We start from the raw sequence: 25445 nt of genomic DNA, 5'->3' as shown, positions 1-25445 counted from the left end.
AATGTCAGTGTTCCCTCTTGTGCATGTGAGTTCTGATAGTAATTCTCTTGTGTTAAAAAATGGGGAACTTGATCTTTATGTACTTCTCTTAGTTCTTGCATTTGAAGTGCCTAAAACAATCAATGTCTTTTAAGTTCCTGAGGTACCTAAGAAAGTGGAAGAAAGACACGTCGTTGTCCTTAAAGAAGAGGAAGTTCCACCAGTTGAAGGTAGATGACTTTCTAAGAAAACAGCATTTTCAGTCATCACTGTCTTATTTTTGTCTAATATTTTCATGAGGTAAATACACATTTCACTTCAGAAAATAAACATATTCAGACTCCAAACGAAATTATTCTTTACCCAATAGGAATTGGATAGGCAAACTAAAACCAACTGAAATCTCTTTTCTGACATGATTAGCCTGTGTGTGTATTGTTGTTTGTTTTACTTTATTGAGCATCTTTGAAGGGAAACTGTATTTGAAAATTTTTCATCAGATGACTTGTTTGGCAATTGAGGGATTAGCTTTTCCAAGAGGAATTCCAGATAAGCTTGAGTGACTGGTACAGAAAATCTGACTTCAAAAAAAAAAAAAAATTCTGTGGTTCTTTCTAATTCTAAAAGTCTTTGAAGGGCCTAACTTACTTCGAAGACCCAGTAAGACTTTTTTTTAAGGATGAGTGAGTTTCCATATGCATTTAGAAGGCTGAGCTCTCTTTGTTTCCTATGCTGATCAGACAACCTCAGTTTTCAGATGTATCATTTTAGTCTAATATTCAAATGAATTATAAAAATAATTTATGAAATAATCTTTTTAAAGTGTTTGAGGAGCCTGAAGAGCCTGTTCCAGAAGAAGAGATCCCAGAGGAACCACCTAGCATTGAGGAGGAACCACCTAGCATAGAGGAAATTGAGGAGGTGGCGCCACCTAGAGGTACAACTGCTTTTATGAGTTGGACATTTAAAATACATGGTGTTCAAAGTCTTTCTCAGAATTCCTCTAAACCTAATGTTCATCAGTATATTTTTCTTGCATCATATCCATGACAAATGGAAGATTAATTACTATCAGCAACTGAAACTTTGTATCCCTTTTCTTCGCCCACCTCTTCTTCCTGCATCTGCAATACAATTAGAATGAGATAGAGAATTTTATGTTATTGGCACTTTTTGTTTCTAGCCAGATGCTATTGTAATACTTTCTCCTAGTTTTCAGTCCTTAGCTTTTTCTTCAATAGTAAGGTGGGTGAAACTCTATCTCTATGGTATTTACTTTTTAGTCATCCTTAGGCTATCATTCCTGAGGACTATGACAGTCTTTTGCATAACTGATACATGTTTGCTTTGCTTATAGGATTTCCAAGTAACATCCATCCATCTCATCTTCATAGTCAATACTTCATATATAATTACCACTTAGGTTGCTAATATCTTTTTTAAAATAATGTTTTGGGTTTTGGTGGGTTTTAGTATATGGTTGTTATTGCTCTGTTAATTGCATGTCAATTTTCACAATGTCCATAAAATATCTTTTAAGTACCTGAAGTGGTTAAGAAAGCAGTACCTGAAGCACCTACTCCTGTTCCTAAAAAAGTGGAGGCACCACCAGCTAAAGGTATAGCAAATCCTTTTATTAAAGATAACAATATCTTTAAAGTCCCATTTGTTTTCTTTTTAAAAAACAAAAATATCTTATTTCACTGCTTTCTTAGAGTCATTTGAATAGCAAGGTTATGAAGTTGATTCAGAACCTGTAAAAATATAATTCATTTGCTTGCTTTAGCCTTTTTTGGAATGTCCATGGATGAGTATGTGTATGAATTATTCCAGAAGATATTTTAAATAGCTGAGAATTTTCATGTTAATAGTACATCTCTCTATACTTATATGCATGATAAAATGGTTCCCTCTTCCCAACATTCTCTTCCTAGATTTTATTCCATTACATAAGTTAAAGTTTCTCATGTAACTATTACAATAGTTATGCCTACTGTATTATTTTATGGGGGGGGGGGAATATCTGTTCTAATGCTTAGAGAATTAAAGAGTCTCGTGTCACTTTTGTAATGTCTGGCCAGAGCATTCAAGGTTATTGCAAAATGTCTGTTTCTCATTGCTTCCTAATTAGGTTAATGTTTTGGTAGCAATCCTAATCGATTAGGTTATGCCAACCCTATCACAGAAAACATCCTCAGCAGACACAAGAATGTCCAGAACCTGACACCTGTGTCAAGGTTTAAGTACTCTATGATGGTAATTACTTCAAAAACAGCTTTGTCAAATTAAAACTAGTAGGAGTTCCCTGGTAGCCTAGCAGGTTAAGATCTGGTGTTGTCACTGCTATAGTGTGGGTTCAGTCCCTGGCCTGGGAACTTCTGCATGCCATGGCTATGTGGCCAAAAAATAATAATAATAATAATGATAAAAGGCCCAATATCGGTAATCCCTGCTATTAAAAAAAAAATAGGATAGTACAGGTTCTTTGTGGATATACCTTCTTCTAAAGGTATAGTTAGCATAAATGAGTGATTTGAGAAAATATTTTTGTTGCTTCTGAAATTGGTATCCAGTGGTACAGAGTGACTTCTTAGACTTTATTATAATGTTGATGTTATTTCTGATGTTTTTATTTCATGTTCATTATTGAGCATTGTCAGCTAACTGAAACGCCTAATATCTTTAAAGTGCCAAAGAAGGTTCCTGAGGAAAAAGTACCTGTTCCTGTTCAGAAAAAAGAGGCCCCACCAGCAAAAGGTACATCTCTTTTTCACCTGAACTTTCTTAGGATCTTTTTTCATTAAGATTTTGTGTTTTATGTTTATATGTCTTGATTGTTTTTGATGTGTTTTGCCTATGAAAGCTTGCTCTTGACTGTCTTAAATATTAAAACTATATCTTTAGTGCCTGAAGTACAAAAGAAAGTCCCAGAAAAGAAAATCCCAGAAAAGAAAGTCCCTGTGCCTAAAAAAGAAGCTGTTCCCCCAGCTAAAGGTATTTTTGGGAAGATCTTTGCTTATCATGTACTTCTTAGTTGTTTTTATTTTATATTTTGAATTTATATCTTCATTTCCACTGTGTTTGAAAAAATAAATCTCTTAAAATAGATGCTCTTTCAGGGAGAACTGTCCTTGAAGAAAAAATATCAGTTGCTTTCCACAAAGAGGAAGTAGTAAAAGAAAGAACAGAATTAGAAATAGTGGAAGCACAAGTGGAAGAAGCTCTTGAAGAAGAAGCGTTCCATGAGGTGGAAGAATATTTTGAAGAAGAGGAGTTCCATGAGGTAGAAGAATTCATCAAAGTGGAAGAGTATGCAGCTGAAGAAGTACACAAAGCTGAAGAAGTCCGTAGGGTAATAGAAGTTTTAGAGGCTGAAGAAGTGGAAGTATATGAAAAACCCAAAGCTCCACCTAAAGGTATAGGGAATTGTGCAGATATTACAAATTGTTAAATGTTGCTCTTATTTCTTTTTTAAAGTACATTTCATGTTCAGTTTGGAACACTAGTTATCCACTTATTTTCTATGATAAAATCATGAGATACTTTAAGCATGAGTTTAAAGTACCTGATAACAGTGATTGATGTGGCGTAGAGATTGACCCCAGAGTATAATTTTAGCCAACAAGATAATAATATTTGATATCTATCTTTCTGAGGCAGCCCTTGTATGAATTTGTGGATTATTTTCTAAATCCAAGCAAGAATGTTATGTGACTGTTCCAAGTACTAAAATAACTGGCCATTGTCACCAGTTGGGTGAAAAGAAACTCCTCAGTTCACAGAGGAATTTACTTATTCAGGCAAAACCACCATCGCCTTACTAGCATTTCAGTCAGCTCTTCACAGACTGATAATTACTTAGCCAAAGCTTCCACCATTTTACGATATTTTCATTTGAGAAATCGCATTAAGGAAGGAAATAAAGTGTGGTAGCAGCACCTGCATTCTAGTATATTCTGAGGATAAACCATAATACAAACACATTCTCTGCAAGACTACTCCAGAACTTGAACAAATTAATAATGTGTGTAATATGAAGGAATGTGTGTGCTTAATACACACAATAAATTTATAATAGAGATGAAATTTGGCAAAATCAAGTCTTTTGTGTGGTATAAATTTTAAAAATACATATAGATAAATCATTTTATGAGCCCTTATTATATATACTACCTTCAGTCATCGTGCACCATCATACGTAGGAGTTCTCTCTAAACCAAAACACTAATATCTTTAAAGGGCCTGAGATACCCGAGAAAATCATCCCTCCCAAAAAACCACCTACTAAAGTTGTTCCTCGCAAAGAACCACCAGCTAAAGGTATTTTATTGGTGCAATATTACTTAACTAATTTTACATGCAGTAGCACCTTGGCTTCTTTACAAGTTTACTTTCCACTTGGTGTTTTTCTTCTGTGTTTTGTGTTTTTGGAATGTCTAAAACATACTAATATCTTTAAAGGGGGTGAGGGTCTAAGGGAAGGGCCATCAGAACAAGAAAGTCACTGTTATACTTAAAATACCCAAAGCAAATATCCCTACTAAACAAATAGTGAGCCCAGCTTTCCTTCTTTCATACTATTTGGTTATATATTCACTAACATGTTTATTGATAAATCCCTGTTTTCCAGTTAATTATTAATTCTAATGAACCTAGTAAATACAGAGTGACTGTGTGTTTAATGCCCCTGCCTTGCTCAGTTTTTAAACCTCTTGAATTTCATAATAGAAATTTAAAACAGTGAGTAATAAATAACATACTTTTATCTTTAAAGTCTCTGAAGCACTTGAGAATGTTTTCACCGAAGAGAAAATACCAATTATTCCACCAAAACAAGCAGAAATAGCACTAGCTAAAGGTGTCTTATTTATTTTTCTTGTCAAGTTCTTCTGATTCTTACGTGGGAAAGTCCCCTGGATTTTCTGTTATCAAAATTTAATTCATTTTAGTTATCGTAATGTATTTGATAAGGTGATGTCTGTATTTTAGACTGTGGCTATGTTCTGTTCTGTGTTTATGTCTCTCTTATGCTCTATTTGTTAAAAATCTTTATGAATGCTTAAAAGTAAAAGAAATTATCACTACTGTCTTTAAAGTACCTGAAGTACCCAAGAAAATTGTGATAGAAGAAAAAGTACGTGTTCCTGAAGAGCTCAAAGTTCCACCAGCTAAAGGTATCTGCCTTTGCTGATTCACTGTTACTATGAAACTCCCTTGTATTCTCTTATGATGGAAGAAAGAAAGCGAGCTTGTTCTCCCCTCACCGCAACAATGTGGCTGAACAATGTAAACTTCAGTTTATGTTCTATAACATAATCCTCCCTTCCGTGACGACCCTCAGGGAAAAAAAGACCTAAGCCTGAATATTGTTATTTTTTAATATTGATCCTCTTCATAAGCAATTCTGAAACAACATGGACCCCTCAACTTCTTTTTCAAAAATAATTCATTTTGGAATCTACTGTCAAGTAGCTCTGGAAACTAACATGTTCCAGATGACAGGAGAAAACGATGCTCTATCCAAAGGGTCTAATATGACAAATTGAGAGCCTGTCCTCAAGACAATCTAGAGAGAGGCACTAACTGTGTGTTTAGATGACTTATGATTTTGGAATTTTTTACATTCTCCTTGTTAGATACCCCTTTATGTCTTGGTATTTTATATGCAATTATGAAATTCTTAAAAAATAAAACAACTATCTTTAAAGCACCTGAAGTACCCAAGAAAATTGTTCCAGAAGAAAAAGTTCATGAAGCTGTTCCTAAAAAGCCTGAAGTTCCACCAGCTAAAGGTATACACTGATACTAACCACACCATGAAATAACTCTATGTTTAGTTATTCGTGGTTTAAAGTGAATGTGAGTGATGTCAAATATTTGTATTTTGTTTCTTTATATTCTTAATTTATTTATTTATTAAAATTAACATACTAATATCTTTGAAGTTCCTGAGGTGCCTAAGAAAAGTATTCAAGAAGAAATCTCACCCATAGTTCTTTCTGAAGACACGACGGTATACAGTGAGTGTAGAAAAATTGGCAGTTCTCTTTGGTCCATTTGTGTTTGTCTTAATAGCTTTTAAAGGCAAATATACTAATATCTTGTAAAAGCATAATATGCCAAAAATATTGGGCAAAAATTAAATAATTTGAATGGCTGTTAGCCTCGGACAAAGTATATTTCCTCGTCAATTTAAAAAACAAATAGTCCTGTCTGTATAACACTGCCCAATTTTAGAAAAGTCATTTGTCTTGTTGAATTTGTCACTCTTGTCTTCTTAATCTGTTCTGTGTATAGCATCTTTTGCTTTCAAGCAATTTATCTTCTCAGACCATAGGCAACTTACTTTAACTTCATAACATTTTACTTGGGTTGTGTAGACTCAAAATGTTTCACTATTAGTATTTTTTACTCTTTACTACAATTGTTGGAAATATTTTGGCAATGCTATTCAAATATCCTTAGATTTACAAGGCCATCATAACCTCAAAAGAATCCTCAAGCCATTTTTGATTGGCTTTCATGCAAAATTATGATTAATTTGAAGAGTAAAATAATATGAGTAAGAAAATATTCTGAATAGGATTCTATTCAATAATCTGAATACTGAAAATGACAGTAGTCAAGATATTTTTCAATTTCTTTGAATCTAAAATTCAAGTCCAATTTTTGTCCCTCTATAATAATATATGATGACTTCCTCCATTCAAACCCCTTTCCATACTTGAGTTTGGTTATTACAATCAGCCAGTCTTCCTTTTTAAAAGATGAAGAAATCTTTATCTTCTTTTTTTGCCTTATTTCCAAATTTTTAGTCATTTTTTTTTCTGCTTCCAATCCCTAAATGGTTTTCACATTCATATTAACTATGAAGCCATAAGCTATATTTGGTTTGAAAATATAGATAACTAGGTTCCTAGAACAGGAAAGAACTTAACATGAATTTCTAGGAGGTCAAATATAGAATTCTTGATGTGCAACTCAATACTGACCCTGTTCTTTAAGAACAAATCCATAAAAATTAACAGCAATAGGAAAATTTTACCACTAGTTTTCTGCAGTAGAAGAATTATATATTGATCCTTGGCCAATGAATTCCTCAATTTTACCATCATGATTATAAAGAAATGCTGAAAGTCCTGTATTATAAAACTGGGAATGAGGCTTTCTCCTAGCTAGTGTGTTACTGTCACTTATTTGGGTCTGTGTTCCCCCAGTAATCTGAGTTATGAATGTGTATTTTTTTTCTTAATACTATTCTTCGTCCACTTTGAAATGTCTCTAAATGTATAAATACTAATATCTCTTTAAAGTTTATGAAGTTTCTGAAGAATCATCTATAGAAGAAAAAGTACTTGTGACTCATCCTCAAAAGACAAAGACCAAACTAGCAAAAGGTATATAACACCAATGACCCAATCTGGAGAAAATTTATTTTTGGCATATTTTAAAAGCTTAATACTTTCCTTCACCATTTATAAATACAACTATGCTCATATCTTTTAAGTGCCTGAGCCACCCAAGAAAGTTGTTCCAGAAGACAAAATACATGTGATTATTCCTAAAAAGAGAGAAACACCAGCAACTGAAGGTACATTTCAACAACATCAAACTTGGATGAATATCTTTGGCTTCAAGACTCAAAAATTGCATGTTACATAATTTACTGTTTGTACGACTTCTAAGTGTAAACCTACTAATATCTTTAAAGAGCCCGATACAACCAGAGAAGTATTTCCAGAGGTGGAGTTTCCTGAGGCTATTCCCCAAGTCCCGCCAACTGAAGGTATATAACTCTTAGTTTTGAAAACCTAAATCAGAAAATTTTTCCTCATCAGTCTACAAAACATGTTCAGTGTTTTGTGTAGATTTCCACAACCTCTAACGCTAAAATACTAATATCTTTAGAGCCCCTAATATACCCAAGACAAGGAACTCTCTATGACTTGCCCCCAAAAAGTCAAGTCCAACTCATACAATGAGTAAAGATAAACTATTAGAACAAAAATAAAATTTCTAATTTAAAATTATAATGTCTATTAATATGCTTAAATTTCTTTGTAAGCCATGTCTTCATGTCTTTGCCTTTTCTCCATTAAAAAATACTAATATCTTTAAAGAGTTGGAAGTCTCCAAGGAAGGTGTTCCAGAAGAACAAGCTCCTATTATCATAAGAAGAAAAACACCACCACCAAAAGGTACAAGCCAGAAGAAAGTCAACTTCCTTATCTCATGATTGTAGTTGTACTTAACACATGTAAAAATACTAATATCTTTAAAGTTCCAGATGCTACCAGGGAGGTCACTTCAGAGAGGTGGGTCCCTCGAAGCAGCAGCTTAACTGGGTATATACATGTCTCTATGAGTCATAAGGGGAAAAAGTCTTTGACTTATACACATGGAGATGCTTGGGCTATAGATTTTATCTATAAAGCCTCCAGGGAAAGTATATATACATACAATGTACAGATGTAACCCAGACGGATTCTTCCATAGGAAATAGCTGTTTAAAAGATATCCACATGAGATTACTTGTAACATTTATATCTCTGAAACTAGACTGTATTGGCTCTCTCCTATTAAAGCAGATATCAGTTCCATCAAATGACAGAGGTGCTTGGCTATAGACTATAAGTCAATAATTCAAACGCTCCATGGGATTGAAATTCTAGGATATAATACAATTACCTGTTGGAATTGCCTTTCTATTTAAATAAATTTACTACCAAAAACAAGCATACAAATTTGAAATAACTGCTTTCCCCTAATAAATATCATAGAAATATTTTCAGAAAACCAGGACTTAAAGAAAAAAAAATACAAAATTCACTGTGGAGCTGTTCTGTCTGAAATATCATCTCCACTGGAGAGCCTTCTAAAACTAGGTCAGTTACCGAAACGAAACAAAACAAAAAAGGAGTTCTCTTGTGCAGTGGGTTAAGGATCCATCATTGTCACTGCAGCGACTTGTGTTGCTGCCATGGTGCAGGTTAAGTCCCTGGCCCAGAAACTTTCCACATGCTACAGGCACAGCCAAAAAAATAAAAATAAAATAAAATAAAACCAGCACAGTTAAAATCAAAACCAGTTAAAGCTGGAAATCTGCCCCAAATATTTATTTGCTCCTCTCAATGTCTTTTATTTTTAAAGAGTCCCACATTTTCCCATTTTGAATATCTTCAGATAAATCAATATATGGGAACATTTTAAAACATCCAGGATAACAATTTCTTTACAATGCCCGTGATATTCTTAATTAAAGAATATCTGAACATGTTGACACCATTTTCTCAGTCTAAAATCTTTTAGTTGTTCTCCTTTCTCCTATACTTGAAAAACAATCACTTTTTTAAAGTGCGTAAGTCGAGGGTACAAAATAAAGTCAATCCAGATAAGAAAGGGGCTGTTTTATTCCACTCAAACTAATAGCAAGAGGTACACTGTTAATTATTTTTAAATTGATTTTTTCACTTAAAGCTAAATTTACATCATCTGATTTTCTATATACCTACCATTCAAAGAAATACTGATAGTGCTTGAGCTGACCAAGAAAACAGCTCCCAATAATCAAGTATTGATACTGTTGCCAAAGAATCAGATTCAGGGAGCAGGGAGGTCTCCTAGGCTGGGACATTCCTGTAGGTGGAGTTATGTTCTTCATCACTCTTAAGTATAATCCACTGATACTTTTTAAATGCCTGATTCACCTCAAGAAATTGTCCCTGTAAAGGAAACACTCGTGGCTGCTTCTCCTGAAACTGAAACACCTTCCACCAAAGTTACCATTCATTCCTTCGTTTATTTAATAAATGCCCATTATGTACATGATGCTAGGAAGGTGGGGAATAATAAACAAAGATTTGATTCCTTTCTTCAAGACTTTATACCTCATCCAGTTCTTGAAGGAAGCACCCTGCTGGCCATAAAAATCACGTTGGTTTAGAGAGTTCCTATCATGGTGCAGCAGAAACAAATCCAACTAGGAACCGAGAGATTGTGGGCTCAATCCCTGACCTTGCTCAGTGGGTTAAGGATCCACTGTTGCCGTGAACTGTGGTATAGCCCGCAGATGCGGCTCAGATCTGGCATTGCTGTGGCTGTGGTGTAGGCCGGCAGCTGTAGCTCTGATTAGACCCCTAGCCTGGGAACCTCCATATGGCGCGGGTGTGGCCCTAAAATGACCAAAAAAAAAAAAATCACTTTGGTTTAGTTAACATCATTAATGCCTCACTGATCCCTTAACCTCAAAGTATAATATGCTAAAGTCTTCAAAGTAACTCAAGTTGTAAAAGAAGCTGCTCCTGAAATGAAAGTATCTGAAGATGTTCCTAAAGAGCCAAAACCTCCATCAATGAAAGGAACATGTCACCTCTGAACAGATATTAAATGAAATTACCTGTCCGCTGTCCTCAGTTCTTAAAGCTGTGTTTCTCTAATGTTCTTCATAACTCCTAAATGTAAACATACTAGTATCTTTAAAGCACCTGAAGCTCCACAAGCAATTAACTCTCAAAAGAAAATATGGGTGACTGTTCCTATCAAAACAAAAAATCATCCTATTAATAGTATTCATTCAACAAATACTTTATAAGGCAGGTCTACGGTGTCATAGGAACTCCTCAGGGGGCTAGAGAAGGGTGAGCCCCTCCTCTCAAGGATGCTACTAATCCTGTTTGATTGGTGGGCAAGAAGAATAGGCAGAGAAAAGAGTTCTAGAAAACTACATTTGCTAATTGTGGTTACTGTTGTCATTAATTGTTTTAACTCCTAAATGTGAAATACTAATATCTTTAAAGTGCCTGAAGCTGCTCAAGATGGTGTTCCTGCAAAACAAGTTCCTTCCAAAAAAAGAGAACCTCCATCATTTAAAGGTACAAGTTCCATGCCCTCAAGTTCAAGAAGAAATAGCTTTTGTAGTCTTGAAAATATTTTGCTGTTCCTACTGATCTTCACAACACTAAATGTTAAAATACTAATTTCTTAAAGTACCCGAAGCTCCCCAAGAAATTGTCTCTGAAAAGAAAACATATGTGGTTCGTCACAAAAAGACTGAAGTCCTTCCCGATGAAGGTATAAGTTGCTGGAAGCTTGGAAGTTTGGGAAAATGCCTTTTCCTGTATAAATGTGTTTCCTACTTGTATTAATTCTTGTCCCTCCTAAACATAAAAATATTAATATCTTTAAAGTTCCTGAGACTCCCAAAGAAGTTGTCTGTGAAAAGAGAGTTCATCCTCCCCCAAAACCTGAAGTTGTGTCTGTCAAAGTTACATCCTAACAGCCCCTCATGATAGGTTAGGGAGGGCTGTGGAAGGAACCACCTGGCTAGCCTTGAAATGCTTTTGCTGTGTAAATGTGATTCTTGTCTGTGTTGATCCTTGTGACTCAAATGTAAATTTACTAATATCTTCAAAGCACCTGAGGCTTCCACAGAGGTCCTCCCTGAAAAGAAAGTGCCAAGGGCACCTCCTAAAAAGCCAGAAGTCCCACCTGTTACAGGTATCTGTCCTGGATCTTAGGTTAAAGAAGATACAACTCTTCTTCTCTTGAAAATATTTTGTTCTAGTGGTCTTATAGCTCCTAAATATAATCGTACTAATATCTTTTAAGTGCCTGAGGCTCCCAAGGAAGTTGTCCCTGAAAAGAAAGCACCAGTGGCACCTCCTAAAAAGCCAGAAGTCCCACCTGCTAAAGGTATCTGTCACTGATCTTAGGCTGAAAAATACATAATTCTTCTGTCCTTAAAAATATTTGTTCCAATGGTCCTCATAACTCCTAAATGTAAATTTACTAATATCTTTTAAGTGCCCGAGGCTCCCAAGGAAGTTGTCCCTGAAAAGGAAGCACCAGTGGCACCTCCTAAAAAGCCAGAAGTCCCACCTGTTACAGGTATCTGTCCTGGATCTTAGGTTAAAGAAGATACAACTCTTCTTCTCTTGAAAATATTTGTTCCAATGGTCTCATAACTCCTAAATATAATTGTACTAATATCTTTTAAGTGCCCGAGGCTCCCAAGGAAGTTGTCCCTGAAAAGAAAGCACCAGTGGCACCTCCTAAAAAGCCAGAAGTCCCACCTGTTACAGGTATCTGTCCTGGATCTTAGGCTGAAAAAGACGTAACTCTTCTGCTCTTGAAAATATTTTGTTCTAGTGGTCTCATAACTCATAAATATAATTGCACTAATATCTTTTAAGTGCCCGAGGCGCCCAAGGAAGTTGTCCCTGAAAAGGAAGCACCAGTGGCACCTCCTAAAAAGCCAGAAGTCCCACCTGTTACAGGTATCTGTCCTGGATCTTAGGTTAAAGAAGATACAACTCTTCTGCTCTTGAAAATATTTTGTTCTAGTGGTCTCATAGCTCCTAAATATAATCGTACTAATATCTTTTAAGTGCCTGAGGCTCCCAAGGAAGTTGTCCCTGAAAAGAAAGCACCAGTGGCACCTCCTAAAAAGCCAGAAGTCCCACCTGCTAAAGGTATCTGTCACTGATCTTAGGCTGAAAAATACATAATTCTTCTGTCCTTAAAAATATTTGTTCCAATGGTCTCATAACTCCTAAATGTAAATTTACTAATATCTTTTAAGTGCCCGAGGCTCCCAAGGAAGTTGTCCCTGAAAAGGAAGCACCAGTGGCACCTCCTAAAAAGCCAGAAGTCCCACCTGTTACAGGTATCTGTCCTGGATCTTAGGTTAAAGAAGATACAACTCTTCTTCTCTTGAAAATATTTGTTCCAATGGTCTCATAACTCCTAAATATAATTGTACTAATATCTTTTAAGTGCCCGAGGCTCCCAAGGAAGTTGTCCCTGAAAAGAAAGCACCAGTGGCACCTCCTAAAAAGCCAGAAGTCCCACCTGTTACAGGTATCTGTCCTGGATCTTAGGCTGAAAAAGACGTAACTCTTCTGCTCTTGAAAATATTTTGTTCTAGTGGTCTCATAACTCATAAATATAATTGCACTAATATCTTTTAAGTGCCCGAGGCGCCCAAGGAAGTTGTCCCTGAAAAGAAAGCACCAGTGGCACCTCCTAAAAAGCCAGAAGCTCCGCCTGCTAAAGGTATCTGTCACTGATCATAGACTAAAAAGACGTAATTCTTCTGTCCTTGAAAACATTTGTTCCAATGGTCTCATAATTCCTAAATGTAAATTTACTAATATCTTTTAAGTGCCCGAGGCTCCCAAGGAAGTTGTCCCTGAAAAGAAAGTGCCGGTGATGCCTCCTAAAAAGCCAGAAGTCCCACCTGTTACAGGTATTTGTCATGAACCTTAGGCCTAAAAAGGTATAACTCTTTTGCTCTTGAAAATTCTTGTTTCAGTGCTCTCACAAGTACTGAATGTAATTGTACTAATATCTTTTAAGTGCCTGAGGCTCCCAAGGAAGTTGTGCCTGAAAAGAAAGTGCCGGTGATGCCTCCTAAAAAGCCAGAAGTCCCACCAGCCAAAGGTAGCCACCTCTATGTTGCTGTGTTTGACACTGTCTGCCTGTTTTTACTCTGTCTAATCATGAAAATACTAATCTCTCTACAGTACCGGAGGTGCCAAAGGCAGCTGTCCCAGAAAAGAAGGTGCCTGAAGTTATTCCTCCCAAACCAGAAAGTCCTCCCCCTGCAGGTAATGTCAATGCTAACATACTGGAGAGAAAAATAATTGCGATTTTAGCTAGAAATTTTACATGTGTAAATCCCACTGCATAAAGCTGACATAATTGTAAAGAAAAAAGTGTCAGCAATTATCCAAAATATCCTGGTGTATGATTGCATGATATAGTCACTAATTATTTTCACCTTTTCTAAACACAAATTACCAATATTTTTGAAGTGCCTGAGGTGCCGCCAAAGGAAGTCATCCCTGAAAAGAAAGTGCCTGTGGCTCCTCCTAAAAAGCCAGAAGTTCCACCTCCTAAAGGTATTTATCTTTCCATGTTGTTGGTCACCTGTGTCAGGGGGCTGGGAAAAGTGTACTTAGAAATGTCCAACAGTTCATAAATGATATTTGCTTGGGTAAATGTGTTATCGATATTCCCACTTTATAGTTTCTAACTAAAAGATACTAATATCTTCAAAGTGCCTGAAGTTCCTAAAGAAACTGTACCCGAAAAGAAAGTGGCTGTACCCAAAAAACTAGAAGTCCCACCTGCTGAAGGTATTTATTCCCACTGCTCTGTTAAGTAAAAATGTATATTGTCTTGTCATCTTCACAATCATTGTAATATATGCCTCCACTCTTCCTAAATTCTAAAACTACTAATATCTTTCAAGTGCCTGAAGCTGCTCAAGAAGTTGTCCCAGAAAAGAAAGTTCCCAAGGCACCACCCAAAAAACCAGAAGTCCCGCCTGTCACAGGTACATCTTGGCCTGACATCATTCTGAAGAACTTTCTCTTCTGCTATTAAAAGTAGTTTTAGTCTATTGCCCCTTGTTAACTGAAATGTAAAACTACTAATATCTTTCAAGTACTGGAAGTTCCCCAAGAAGTTGTCCCAGAAAAGAAAGTTCCCAAGGCACCACCCAAAAAACCAGAAGTCCCGCCTGTCACAGGTACATCTTGGCCCAGACATCATTCTACTGAAGAAATTTCAATTCTTGAGAATGATTTTATCCATTGCTTTTTACTAACCTAACTGTAAAACTACTAATATCTTTCAAGTGCCTGAAGCTGCTCATGAAGTTATTCCAGAAGAGGTTCCCAAGGCACCACCCAAAAAACCAGAAGCCGCACCTGTTACAGGTACATGTTGGTCCAGACATCATTCTGCAGAAGAAATTTCTCTTCAGTTTTTGAGAATGATTTCAGTCCATTGCTCTTCCCTAACCTAACTGTAAAACTACTAATATCTTTCAAGTGCCTGAAGTTCCCCAAGAAGTTGTCCCAGAAAAGAAAGTTCCCAAAGCACTACCTAAAAAGCTGGAAACCCCACCTATCGCAGGTACATGTTGGCCCAGACATCATTCTGCAGAAGAACTACACGTTCTGTTACTGAAAACAGTTTTAATCTATTGCCTTTTGTTAACTGAAGTGTAAAATTACTAATATCTTTCAAGTGCCTGAAGTTCCCCAAGAAGTTATTGCAGAAAAGAAGGTTCCCAAGGCACCACCTAAAAAGCCAGAAGCCCCACCTGTCACAGGTACATGTTGGCACAGACATCATTCTGCAGAAGAAATTTCTCTTCAGTTCTTAAGAATGATTTTAGTCCATTGCTCTTCACTAACCTAACTGTAAAACTACTAATATCTTTCAAGTGCCTGAAGTTCCCCAAGAAGTTATTCCAGAAAAGAAAGTTCCAAAGGCACCGTCCAAAAAACCAGAAGCCCCACTAGTTTCAGGTATTTTTCACAAGTCTTTATTTTACAAAAGAAATTGTCTCCTCTGCTCTTGGAAATACTTTTAGTCCATTGATCTCTTTAGCCTATGTGTAAAACCATTAATATCTTTTAAGTGCCTGAAGTACCTCAAGAAATTATCCCTGAAAAGAAAGCACCAGTGGCACCTCCTAAAAAGCCAGAAGTCCCATCTATTACAGGTACCTGTCATTCACCTTAGATTTATGAGGATAAAACTCTTTTGATTTTGAAAATATTTTGTTCCATTGGTCTCATAACACCTAAATGTAAATTTACTAATATCTTTTAAGTGCCCGAGGCTCCCAAGGAAGTTGTCCCTGAAAAGGAAGCACCAGTGGCACCTCCTAAAAAGCCAGAAGTCCCACCTGTTACAGGTATCTGTCCTGGATCTTAGGTTAAAGAAGATACAACTCTTCTGCTCTTGAAAATATTTTGTTCTAGTGGTCTCATAGCTCCTAAATATAATCGTACTAATATCTTTTAAGTGCCCGAGGCTCCCAAGGAAGTTGTCCCTGAAAAGAAAGCACCAGTGGCACCTCCTAAAAAGCCAGAAGCTCTGCCTGCTAAAGGTATTTGTCACTGATCTTAGGCTGAAAAAGACACCTCTTCTGCTCTTGAAAATATTTGTTCCAATGGTCTCATAATTCCTAAATGTAAATTTACTAATATCTTTTAAGTGCCTGAGGCTCCCAAGGAAGTTGTCCCTGAAAAGAAAGTGCCGGTGATGCCTCCTAAAAAGCCAGAAGTCCCACCTGTTACAGGTATTTGTCATGAACCTTAGGCCTAAAAAGGTATAACTCTTTTGCTCTTGAAAATTCTTGTTTCAGTGCTCTCACAAGTACTGAATGTAATTTTACTAATATCTTTTAAGTGCCTGAGGCTCCCAAGGAAGTTGTGCCTGAAAAGAAAGTACCTGCAATGCCTCCTAAAAAGCCAGAAGTCCCACCAGCCAAAGGTAGCCACCTCTATGTTGCTGTGTTTGACACTGTCTGCCTGTTTTTACTCTGTCTAATCATGAAAATACTAATCTCTCTACAGTACCGGAGGTGCCAAAGGCAGCTGTCCCAGAAAAGAAAGTGCCTGAAGTTATTCCTCCCAAACCAGAAAGTCCTCCCCCTGCAGGTAATCATGAAACTCCCAAACTTTTAAAAAAAAGAAAAAGAAAGAAAAACTCTCTTCTTAGTGCAGTAAAAATCTTTTTGCAAAGTTATTTCATATACTTTAGTCAATTCCAGCATTACAAATGAGCTTGTCTTTAAAGTGCACGAGGAGCCTGAGGAAATTGTCCCAGAAGAGCCTCCAGCTGAAGCTGTGGAAGAGCCAGAGCCCACTCCTCCTCCAAAAGGTACTGGCCAGCCACTAGGCTGCCCTAGCCAAATCTTAGCCCTTCTCGTCCTGAACATTCTGGGCATTGTGAACTTTTCTCTTGTTTCTCACTCTTCTTCACTGATTCTACAACATAAATTCTAATATCTTTAGTGACTGTGCCACCTAAGAAACCTGTCCCAGAAAAGAAACCACCTGCCGTCATTGCCAAAAAGCCTGAACCACCACCAGTGAAAGGTATTTTTCACTGCACTACTTCCTACAGAAAATTGTCTGTCTTTAAATTGCTGTGTTCCTCTGCTCAGCTTGATGATTTCTGAATGTCATTGAAACAATGAGATAAAAACCACTAATATCTTTTAAAGTGCCTGAGGTGCCCAAGGAAGTTGTTCCTGAAAAGAAAGTGCCTCCAGTGGTTCCCAAAAAACCAGAAGTCCCACCTGCCAAAGGTACCTGTGACTGTCCACTATTTAAGGGAGGTGGTTACAGCCTCCAACTCTTAAAAAGTGTTTTGTTCTGTGTAAATGTAATGAATGTTTACAATTGATTCTTCATAACGTTACAATACTAATATCTTTAAAAGTGCCTGAAGTTCCAAAAGAAGTTGTTCCAGAAAAGAAAGTAGCTGTTCCTCCAAAGCCTGAAGTCCCACCACCTAAAGGTACATGTCACTGATGAGATTCTGTAGAAAAGTGCTCACTCTTGGTCTAAAAAGTCACTTACTCTAGGAAACCCTTTTGTTTGTCATTCATCTTACAGTAACAACTACAAACCTACTGTACTGGATATTTAGAGTTTTAAATTTTTTTAATAACATCATTTATTTTTTTAAAACACCGCTTCCTCTGTTATAAGTATTAGAAGAGTTTACTAACATCTGTGGATCCAAGAATAGATCACTAGCCTAAGTGTAAATCTTTGGATCTGTCCCAGTGTTATTTGAACTAGATGTGGACTAGATATGATGTAAATTTCATGTACTTCTTGGCTACCCAGAAGTAAAACTAACTAATATCTTTTAAGTGCCAGAGGTACCAAAGATACCTGTCTTAGAAGAAAAACCAGCTGTTCCTGTTCCCAAGAAAGTAGAGTCTCCTCCTCCAGAAGGTACACGTAAGACCATTTATGAGCTTACCACGTGTGACTATTTCTAATTATGCCTTGTTCCACTTCTTTTCTAATTCAGTACCTCTTGGTCATTTTCTGTCCTTTAGTTATTTTGTTACTTCATTATTCTTAATTAGCTCCAATCTCAGATCTATTTGAGATTATCAGTCAGTGGCATCTACACAGGGCATCATAAGCTGTGTTAAACAAAGTTTATCCAATGGACACACAAAGTAGGATGGGAGAATTAATGACTATAAATGACATTAAACACCAAAAGGGCTTTTCAAGCATTCAAATCCATAGAAACAGAAATCAGTGCAAACAAGAGGGATTTCATCTTAACAAAAATAAGAGAAAATATTAATAGAAATAAGGGAAGAAATCAAGATTAGTGTTTATTGTGTTTCACATTTTGTGCATTTTCAAATGTTGTTCTACACATTCAATTAAAATTAACTGTACCTTTAAAGTATATGAAGAACCTGAGGAAATTGTTCCTGAAGAGGAAGAGCCAGTTCCTGTTGTAGAAGAGGAGGAACCAGAAGCCCCACCACCACCAGCAGGTATAAGACCAGATCCACGGAATGGGAAAATACATCATTTGATTTTTATGTCTGTTCTATATCTTATTTAAGGTAAAATCTCAGTCTTCTATCTCGTTACAAAAGTCAATTGCACACACAAAACTTTGATCCTACAGAATTTTACAATACGCATAACAAAGAGTGATCTTTTTTACGCATTCAGAGCATTAAACTTTTCACTGTAATCCTCTGACTCTAAAAGAAATTCCTATCTTTCAAGTACCTGAAGAACCCAAGAAGATTGTTCCAGAGAAGAAAGTTCCTGTCATCAAAAAACCAGAAGCTCCACCTCCTAAAGGTACTTACAATAAAATATTTCATTTTCATATGCTGTCTAAAATTTGATATTCTTTGCTTATTTTGTATTGTGCTGTATTATGTGTTTAATTGTCATCTGTATGTTACAGTTCTGAACAGACTTGCCAAATTAATGTATACATATTTCATCTTACGATTTTATATTATTAAATGCTACTAATATCTTTAAAGTACCTGAGATGACGAAGAAAGTTGTCCCAGTGAAGAAAGTCCCGACTGTCAAGAAGCCAGAAATACCAGAAGTTAAAGGTATTCACATCACCACTGACATCGTAATTTTTTAAGTACTCTGATGTCTTAAAGTGAAATCCAATAAGTCTTCATTGCTAGGGACAAAAATGTCTTTGTTTTGCTTTCATTAATTTTAATGCTGCTCTATTAAATATAGTTTATTTATTCTTAACATTTTTTCAATGTCTTTAAATACTCTTTTTAAAATAAAACTAATATCTTCAAAGTGTCTGAGCTGCCCAAGAAGCTTGTTCCAGTAAAGAAAGAACCAGAGCCTGTTACCAAAAAACCAGAAGTCCGTCGAGAAAAAGGTACCTACCATGAAGAAAAAGTAGATATTTCTCTGAATGCTATCTGAGCATTTTGATAATAGTTCTTATAGCAAAAAATACTCAAGTATAAGTTTATTATAAAAACAAATTTTATAGAAAAAAAGGGAAAATAATGAAAGCAGAGAGAGAAAATGAGACAGACAAGCAGAAGAAATCTAGCCTATTCTAAGAGATAAAACTGAATAGAAAGATGACAGTTATATTTTGGAGTTCTTTGAAGTCCAGTATAAGGCACATACTTTAATCTGTGGGCAACTGGAAGCTTCAGAGGTTTCGAAGCAGGTATATAAATTAATAGAAGTTGGGCTTCAGAAAACTGGCCACAGTTTAAACTCTTAGAAGATGATGATGATAAAAAGAGCCACTGTAGCTACTTAAGGTCTTCAAAAGTTGGACAAGATCTCTAGTGATAGAAATGGAAAAGGAGATTGGATTTAAGAGAGGTGAAGATTGGGTTGGTGTCTATGATCTAAGCAATTAGGAGGCGTTCCCATGGTGGCTCAGCAGAAACGAATCTGACTAGTATCCATGAGGACACAGGTTCATCCCTGGATCTCTCAGTGGGTTAAGGATCCAGCATTGCCATGAGGTGTGGTGTAGGTTGCAGACATAGCTTGGATCTGGTGTGGCTGTGGCTGTGGTATAGGTCAATGGCTATAGCTCCGATTTGACTCCTAGCCTGGGAACCTCCCTATGCCATGAGTGCAGCCCTGAAAAAAACAAACAGAAAAGCAACTAGGGAAATAGAGGAGCCTAAGATAATTTTAAGAATTGAATCAGATCATGAGAAGTAGGTCACGATCCAATGAATCCCATGGCCATGAAGTAGGCCATGGGGTTCACTGGATCCCCAAACTGATGTTAGAAAGAGGATAGTAAATATATTTTTCACTTTTCAAGTCTGGCAGTTGGGAATATGCATCTGGAACTAAAGAAAGAGATCATGGCTAGAGAAGTAGATCTAGAAGTCATCCACATGGAAATGAGAGTTGAGAGTGTAGGAGTGATTACTTAAAGAATGTAGAGGCAATTTTTTAAAGCGTCAAATTTAGATCATCAGTGGAGACATCTACATTTAAGAGCGCACAGAGGAAGAGACGTAAATGAAGAAGTCTGCGAAGACTCATTCATAAAATTGGAATGTCCAAAAGGGTGCCATGCCTCCAAAGCCATTGCCCCACTAAGTCTTATAAGATGAAGTTCTTTCCCACTGTTCTTTGCCTGCTTTTTGCAGAATCTTGCATATCTTCTAAATTCTTAATTGTAAACAAAATCAATATCTTTAAAGTGCCTGAAGCTCCCAAGGAAATCATCACAGAAAAGGAAGTATCCATTCCTGTCCCTGAAGAACCGGAAGCTCCACCTGTCCAAGGTACATGGCTGCTCTTGGAAAGACGACAGTCATCTTCGATGATCTTGCTTTGGTTGTAGTTGGGTCTTTTGTATTTATTTGTTGTCTGTCTTATGTAGTGAAGTTACTGGTATTTTGAAATCCTCTGAAGAATTTGTCATAGTGTGTAATTAAGTTGATATGTTGTAGTATTCTACTCTGAATTCAGCCTAACATAAAACATTGTGCTTTTAAGTTGAAGAGTCTCCTGAGGAAATAACATATGAAGAAAGAGCAGCCATAACCATTGGTAGAAAAGTGACTCCCCCCGTTGAAGGTATACATATATATATATATATATATGTATAATTTTTATAGTCTCTTGAAAACTGTTAGAAATACAAAAGTATTTATTGGGTAACATTCCCTCTTGAAATTATCTATGAAAGCATTCCAGCACATGTTTGACTGCTTCATTTTTCAAATCATTATACTCTTTTTGAAGTAGAATCTTGGATTATTCTTGATGGTAATTATAAATTCCAAAAGATAGTTTACTGAGGCAAAATTGGAATCATGCATTGGATCCTCAAGTGATAACCCAACATCAGATTTTAAAAATCATCTCATTTGCAATCGACAAACATCAAATAAAGTAGTTAATAGAAAGCTTGAGTATAAGAAAACAGAAATCTTACCTCTTTCTATGTAAGTGAATGTGTAATTGTGTATTTTTGTTTTGTGACTGTAATCTTTGCATCTGTGTGAAATTTCTGAGTCTTTGTGAAGAACATTAGAATTTATTATCCTGTGTCAACATTCTTTAAAGAACGTGAAATTGAAAAGTATGTTAAGCCAGAAGAACCTGAACCTGAACCTGAACCTGAACCTGAACCTGAACCACAACCAGAAGAAATACCAATACAAGGTATTCAGTTCATTGGACTTAAATCTTCATCACTATATTCTTCATCTTGATATATACATGTCTTATGTTGTTCACATGTACAGTAGTAGGTCTCTTTGCAGGTGTGTGTAAGATATTCTGTCTTAAATGTGCATCTCAGTCTTATGTATTCATGTCATTTGTACTATTTATTTCACATCTATGTGGCTTAGATGGATGCTTCCTCTGTTTTTATTAGTGTCTGTGCTGTATGTCTCATCTGTGTATGGTATTGATATTCTCATGTTTTATGTTGGATATTTTTATGTTTTATGTTGGACATCAGTATTATGTATCCAAAAGAGCAAACTTTTTACTTCATAAGCTTCTACTGAATATACTGTATATCCACATACCAATTAACATATCCATATACTAACACTCCTAAAATACTCTTTTAAGAACCTGAACCTGAAAAGAAGGTTATTGAGAAGCCAAAACTCAAACCAAGGCCCCCACCTCCTCCTCCTGCACCACCTAAGGAAGATGTGAAAGAGAAAATATTCCAACTTAAAGGTATAAAAAAAAGGCACTTCCAAAGTTTTATTAACCTGCTTCAAACTTCTATCCAGCCATCTGAAGTGGTGCTTGCAAGAAATGTGTTTTAAAAGCGTGTACTTTCAGACATGATCAAGCTGTGAGAATTGCATAAAGACCTGTATTTTATGCTGCGCTTGTGTGCCTTGTGACCCAACTGTCAGAAAGTACACCATTCATCCTGGCCACATGGATCTAGGGGCTGGCCAACTAACTCTCATGCAGAGTGGGATGAAAGGATTTTCTGATTCTAAAGTCTAGTTGCTGGGTATATCTTTGGGATCATGTGCATGTGGAATATATAAGAAAAATTTGCAAGGAGTTCCCTGGTGGCTCAGTGTGCTAAGGATCTGGCATTGTTACTGCTGTGGCTCAGGTTGCTGCTGTTGGCACAGGGTTCAATCCCTGGCCTGGGAACTTCCACGTGCATGGGCACAGGCAAAAAGAAAAAAAGAAAAAAGAGAAACTTTGCAAGATATTTTTAATATTTCAGAAACAAACTTATGCAAAAGTCTGGGCTCTTAAAGAATTACATATGCTTTAAGAAAAACTATAAGTAATATATTTATGGCCACTGATAGCAGATGTGTTCATATACCATGGAAGGAAAGCATACAGACGATCTGCTTCCCCACTTTTTTTCTTTTGCAACTTAATAAAAGCCCAGTTATGTTGTGTGGTCGTCCTTAGCATAGCCAGAGAGAGCGGTTATAGATACACTTGATACCCAGCATCCCTTCCCATTATTAAACTTCCCTTCATTCTCTTTGCATTTAGATTTTTCTTTGAATTGATTCTTAATTTGACTCGATATTATTTTTTAAATGGTGTCTTTAAAAGCTGAAATAAACTAGCAAAATGTGTTTTTATTTTTTTATTTTTATTTTTATTTTATTTATTTATTTATTTATTTTGCTATTTCTTGGGCCGCTCCCGCGGCATATGGAGATTCCCAGGCTAGGGGTCCGTTTGGAGCTGTAGCCACCGGCCTACACCAGAGCCACAGCAACGCGGGATCCGAGCCGCGTCTGCAACCTACACCACAGGTCACGGCAACGCCGGACCCTTAACCCACTGAGCAAGGGCAGGGACCGAACCCGCAACCTCATGGTTCCTAGTCAGATTCGTTAACCACTGCGCCACGACGGGAACTCCTGTTTTTATTTTTATAATATGTTGTCTTATTTGTGGTGTGATGTCATGAGATTTTCCAATCTAAAATAATCTAGATGTAATCGCAGGTGAACACTTTTCCCACACTCACCTACACATATACAAAAGCCAGAATCATCCATGGTAAGACTTGTTTCTACTGATTCTTGCCTCTCTACAACCCTCCTAGCCTGTAGTGGGTGCGTCTGGCATTTCAAGCAAGACACAGAAAAAGTAGGCCCTTTTTAAAAGGCTACCCATTTGTCAATTGATATTCCAGGAGGACACACACTTAAATGCATTTCCCTTCATGTAAAATTTATATACAAAGAAAAAATTCCTTCTCCTGCAAAGAACAAAAATTATCTTCCTTCTCAGCCAAACCTTAACTTACTACTCAACTTTGGAGTAAAACTGCAATCTGTTTTCATGGTTTGAACGCTTCTTGTATGTTCTTTGGTGGCTGTTCTTGGCTGTTGTTATTAATGCTTTGGGGTTTTAAGCAAAGCTTGGTTTTGATTCTTGGAGCAGGTATTTAATAATTTGCTTTATATCAAGTTAAATATACAAATAATAAAAGTAAGATCATATTCTTTAAAGCTGTTTCAAAGAAGAAAGTTCCTGAAAAGCCTGAGAAAGTTCCAGAAAAAGTGGAGCTTACACCTCTGAAAGGTATTTCACAGTCTAGAAAATGCTCATATGCTGTATCCCCTCATCCAATTCCTTGCTCTTCCTGTTTTTTAAAATCTTCTTTTTTAAGTAATCAGAGTGGTGTCATTGATTTCTTGTATTTTTATAGCTTTTATGGTCCGGCTCATGAGTGTTGCTTTTTTGTCTCCCATCAATTTCATATGTTCATGGAAAGGTGTTGTTTTCTTTGTCTCATCTCCATATGTCTTCTTACACTTTCTTAAACTCACAAGTATCAATTTTTACTGGTTAGCTGAAGTTAATAGCAGGATACATCTTAGGTTAAAATCCTGCAAGTCAGTAGGAGAAAGCTTTGGAATTTCCCCTGAACAACAATATTTTAGCTAGTGTTATAAGCACTGATGTTTCACAGGTATTTCCTTGTGGCTTTCCTATCACTTTCTTCTCTCCAAGACATTCTTCTTTCAGGAGTACAGATCTCATGTTGTAGGGAAATTTCACTATCACTACAGGTCATTTTTTTTTTCAAAACTTCTTTCTCATTAAACAACATTTTTCCCTTTCCAAATACAGACCCTGAAAACAATGAGTGATAAAGTTCAAGAAAACATTAAAAATAAAATTGTTAATTTTGTAATAGGTATAGTGAGTATCGGTTTCTGTTTAAGTAATCAACACATCTAGACTCAGAAGTCTAATCTGTTCTTGATTCACTCTGGAATCCTGGAAAAATCATCCATCTAAATATACATTTCCTGATTTATAAAATGGAGATTATAAAATAATGTTAACTATGGGTGTTAACTTGAAAGGATTATTACAGTCACTCAAATATTAAAATGACATATAATGAGATATAATGACTTTAAAAAGTCACCACAATGCTGTGTTCTGCACCTGAGCCTCAAATGTCAGTAAGATCTTAAAAATAAAATAATAATATGGAAAAAAAATGCAAAGTTATATTTTTACTATATCCATTAGATAAGTAATGTATATTACGGCATCCCAACCTATGTTAATTAAATGCATAGGTGTCTCTCCAGTTTGATCAATGAAAATAGTTTACATTAAGAATATTGGTAACTCGGGAGTTCCCTAGTAGCCCAGCAGGTTAAGGATCTGGTGTTGTCACTGCTGTGGCTTGGGTCACTGCTGTGGTGTGGGTTTGATCCCAGGCCTGGGAACTTTTTCATACTGCAGGCATGGCCAAAAAAAAAATGAATATTGGTAACTCTAAAATAGTATTAAAGATCAGCACACTTTATCATGGATTAAAAAAAATTAATGCTTAACTGTGAAATTTTACTTAATAGTAAAAATCATTGTCTAAAATGAAATATTTACATTCTTGCCTTCTGTATGTTTACAATTTGAAGTAAGGGTTAGGCATGGTTATCTTTATCACAGAAAACAGAAACTATTCTGAATTGCAATGTTGTGTTTAAAGTATCGAATAGAAAATTTTATAGAACTAAGAATTTAGTTTGTATATGCGTGAACAAATATAATGTTACATGATACAAATAAATAGTTCCTTAAATTAGATATTAATTGACATCAGTAGAGAGGTAAAGTGGTTTAGTATTCAGGGGCTGTTTCTCTCTTTTT

General features: G+C 36.2%; 1 protein-coding gene across 2 annotated transcripts in view; it reads left to right on the top strand.

Moving 5' to 3' along the window:
* Positions 1-25445, top strand: part of TTN (titin) — a 274931-nt gene that overhangs the window by 133062 nt on the left and 116424 nt on the right. For both annotated transcript variants that reach the window (XM_047772981.1, XM_047772982.1), the window contains 56 exons: positions 135-209; positions 803-916; positions 1520-1597; positions 2668-2736; positions 2884-2973; positions 3087-3395; positions 4219-4299; positions 5076-5153; positions 5688-5771; positions 5925-5999; positions 7293-7376; positions 7487-7570; positions 7691-7765; positions 8100-8177; positions 10776-10850; positions 10966-11049; positions 11392-11475; positions 11587-11670; positions 11782-11865; positions 11976-12059; positions 12171-12254; positions 12366-12449; positions 12560-12643; positions 12754-12837; positions 12949-13032; positions 13142-13225; positions 13336-13419; positions 13503-13586; positions 13794-13880; positions 14040-14117; positions 14234-14317; positions 14429-14512; positions 14622-14702; positions 14818-14901; positions 15017-15100; positions 15216-15299; positions 15413-15496; positions 15608-15691; positions 15803-15886; positions 15995-16078; positions 16189-16272; positions 16356-16439; positions 16579-16662; positions 16797-16880; positions 17009-17092; positions 17227-17304; positions 17667-17750; positions 18224-18316; positions 18558-18635; positions 18827-18904; positions 19114-19197; positions 20507-20590; positions 20805-20885; positions 21378-21476; positions 21897-22010; positions 23784-23855. In XM_047772981.1, the coding sequence (XP_047628937.1) occupies positions 135-209; positions 803-916; positions 1520-1597; positions 2668-2736; positions 2884-2973; positions 3087-3395; positions 4219-4299; positions 5076-5153; positions 5688-5771; positions 5925-5999; positions 7293-7376; positions 7487-7570; positions 7691-7765; positions 8100-8177; positions 10776-10850; positions 10966-11049; positions 11392-11475; positions 11587-11670; positions 11782-11865; positions 11976-12059; positions 12171-12254; positions 12366-12449; positions 12560-12643; positions 12754-12837; positions 12949-13032; positions 13142-13225; positions 13336-13419; positions 13503-13586; positions 13794-13880; positions 14040-14117; positions 14234-14317; positions 14429-14512; positions 14622-14702; positions 14818-14901; positions 15017-15100; positions 15216-15299; positions 15413-15496; positions 15608-15691; positions 15803-15886; positions 15995-16078; positions 16189-16272; positions 16356-16439; positions 16579-16662; positions 16797-16880; positions 17009-17092; positions 17227-17304; positions 17667-17750; positions 18224-18316; positions 18558-18635; positions 18827-18904; positions 19114-19197; positions 20507-20590; positions 20805-20885; positions 21378-21476; positions 21897-22010; positions 23784-23855 (4908 nt within the window). The remainder of the gene's footprint in view (positions 1-134; positions 210-802; positions 917-1519; positions 1598-2667; positions 2737-2883; positions 2974-3086; positions 3396-4218; positions 4300-5075; positions 5154-5687; positions 5772-5924; positions 6000-7292; positions 7377-7486; positions 7571-7690; positions 7766-8099; positions 8178-10775; positions 10851-10965; positions 11050-11391; positions 11476-11586; positions 11671-11781; positions 11866-11975; positions 12060-12170; positions 12255-12365; positions 12450-12559; positions 12644-12753; positions 12838-12948; positions 13033-13141; positions 13226-13335; positions 13420-13502; positions 13587-13793; positions 13881-14039; positions 14118-14233; positions 14318-14428; positions 14513-14621; positions 14703-14817; positions 14902-15016; positions 15101-15215; positions 15300-15412; positions 15497-15607; positions 15692-15802; positions 15887-15994; positions 16079-16188; positions 16273-16355; positions 16440-16578; positions 16663-16796; positions 16881-17008; positions 17093-17226; positions 17305-17666; positions 17751-18223; positions 18317-18557; positions 18636-18826; positions 18905-19113; positions 19198-20506; positions 20591-20804; positions 20886-21377; positions 21477-21896; positions 22011-23783; positions 23856-25445) is intronic.

This window comes from Phacochoerus africanus, chromosome 3 (assembly GCF_016906955.1).
Source record: "Phacochoerus africanus isolate WHEZ1 chromosome 3, ROS_Pafr_v1, whole genome shotgun sequence".
Lineage (NCBI taxonomy): Eukaryota > Metazoa > Chordata > Mammalia > Artiodactyla > Suidae > Phacochoerus > Phacochoerus africanus.
This window is presented reverse-complemented; position numbering and strand designations above follow the sequence as displayed.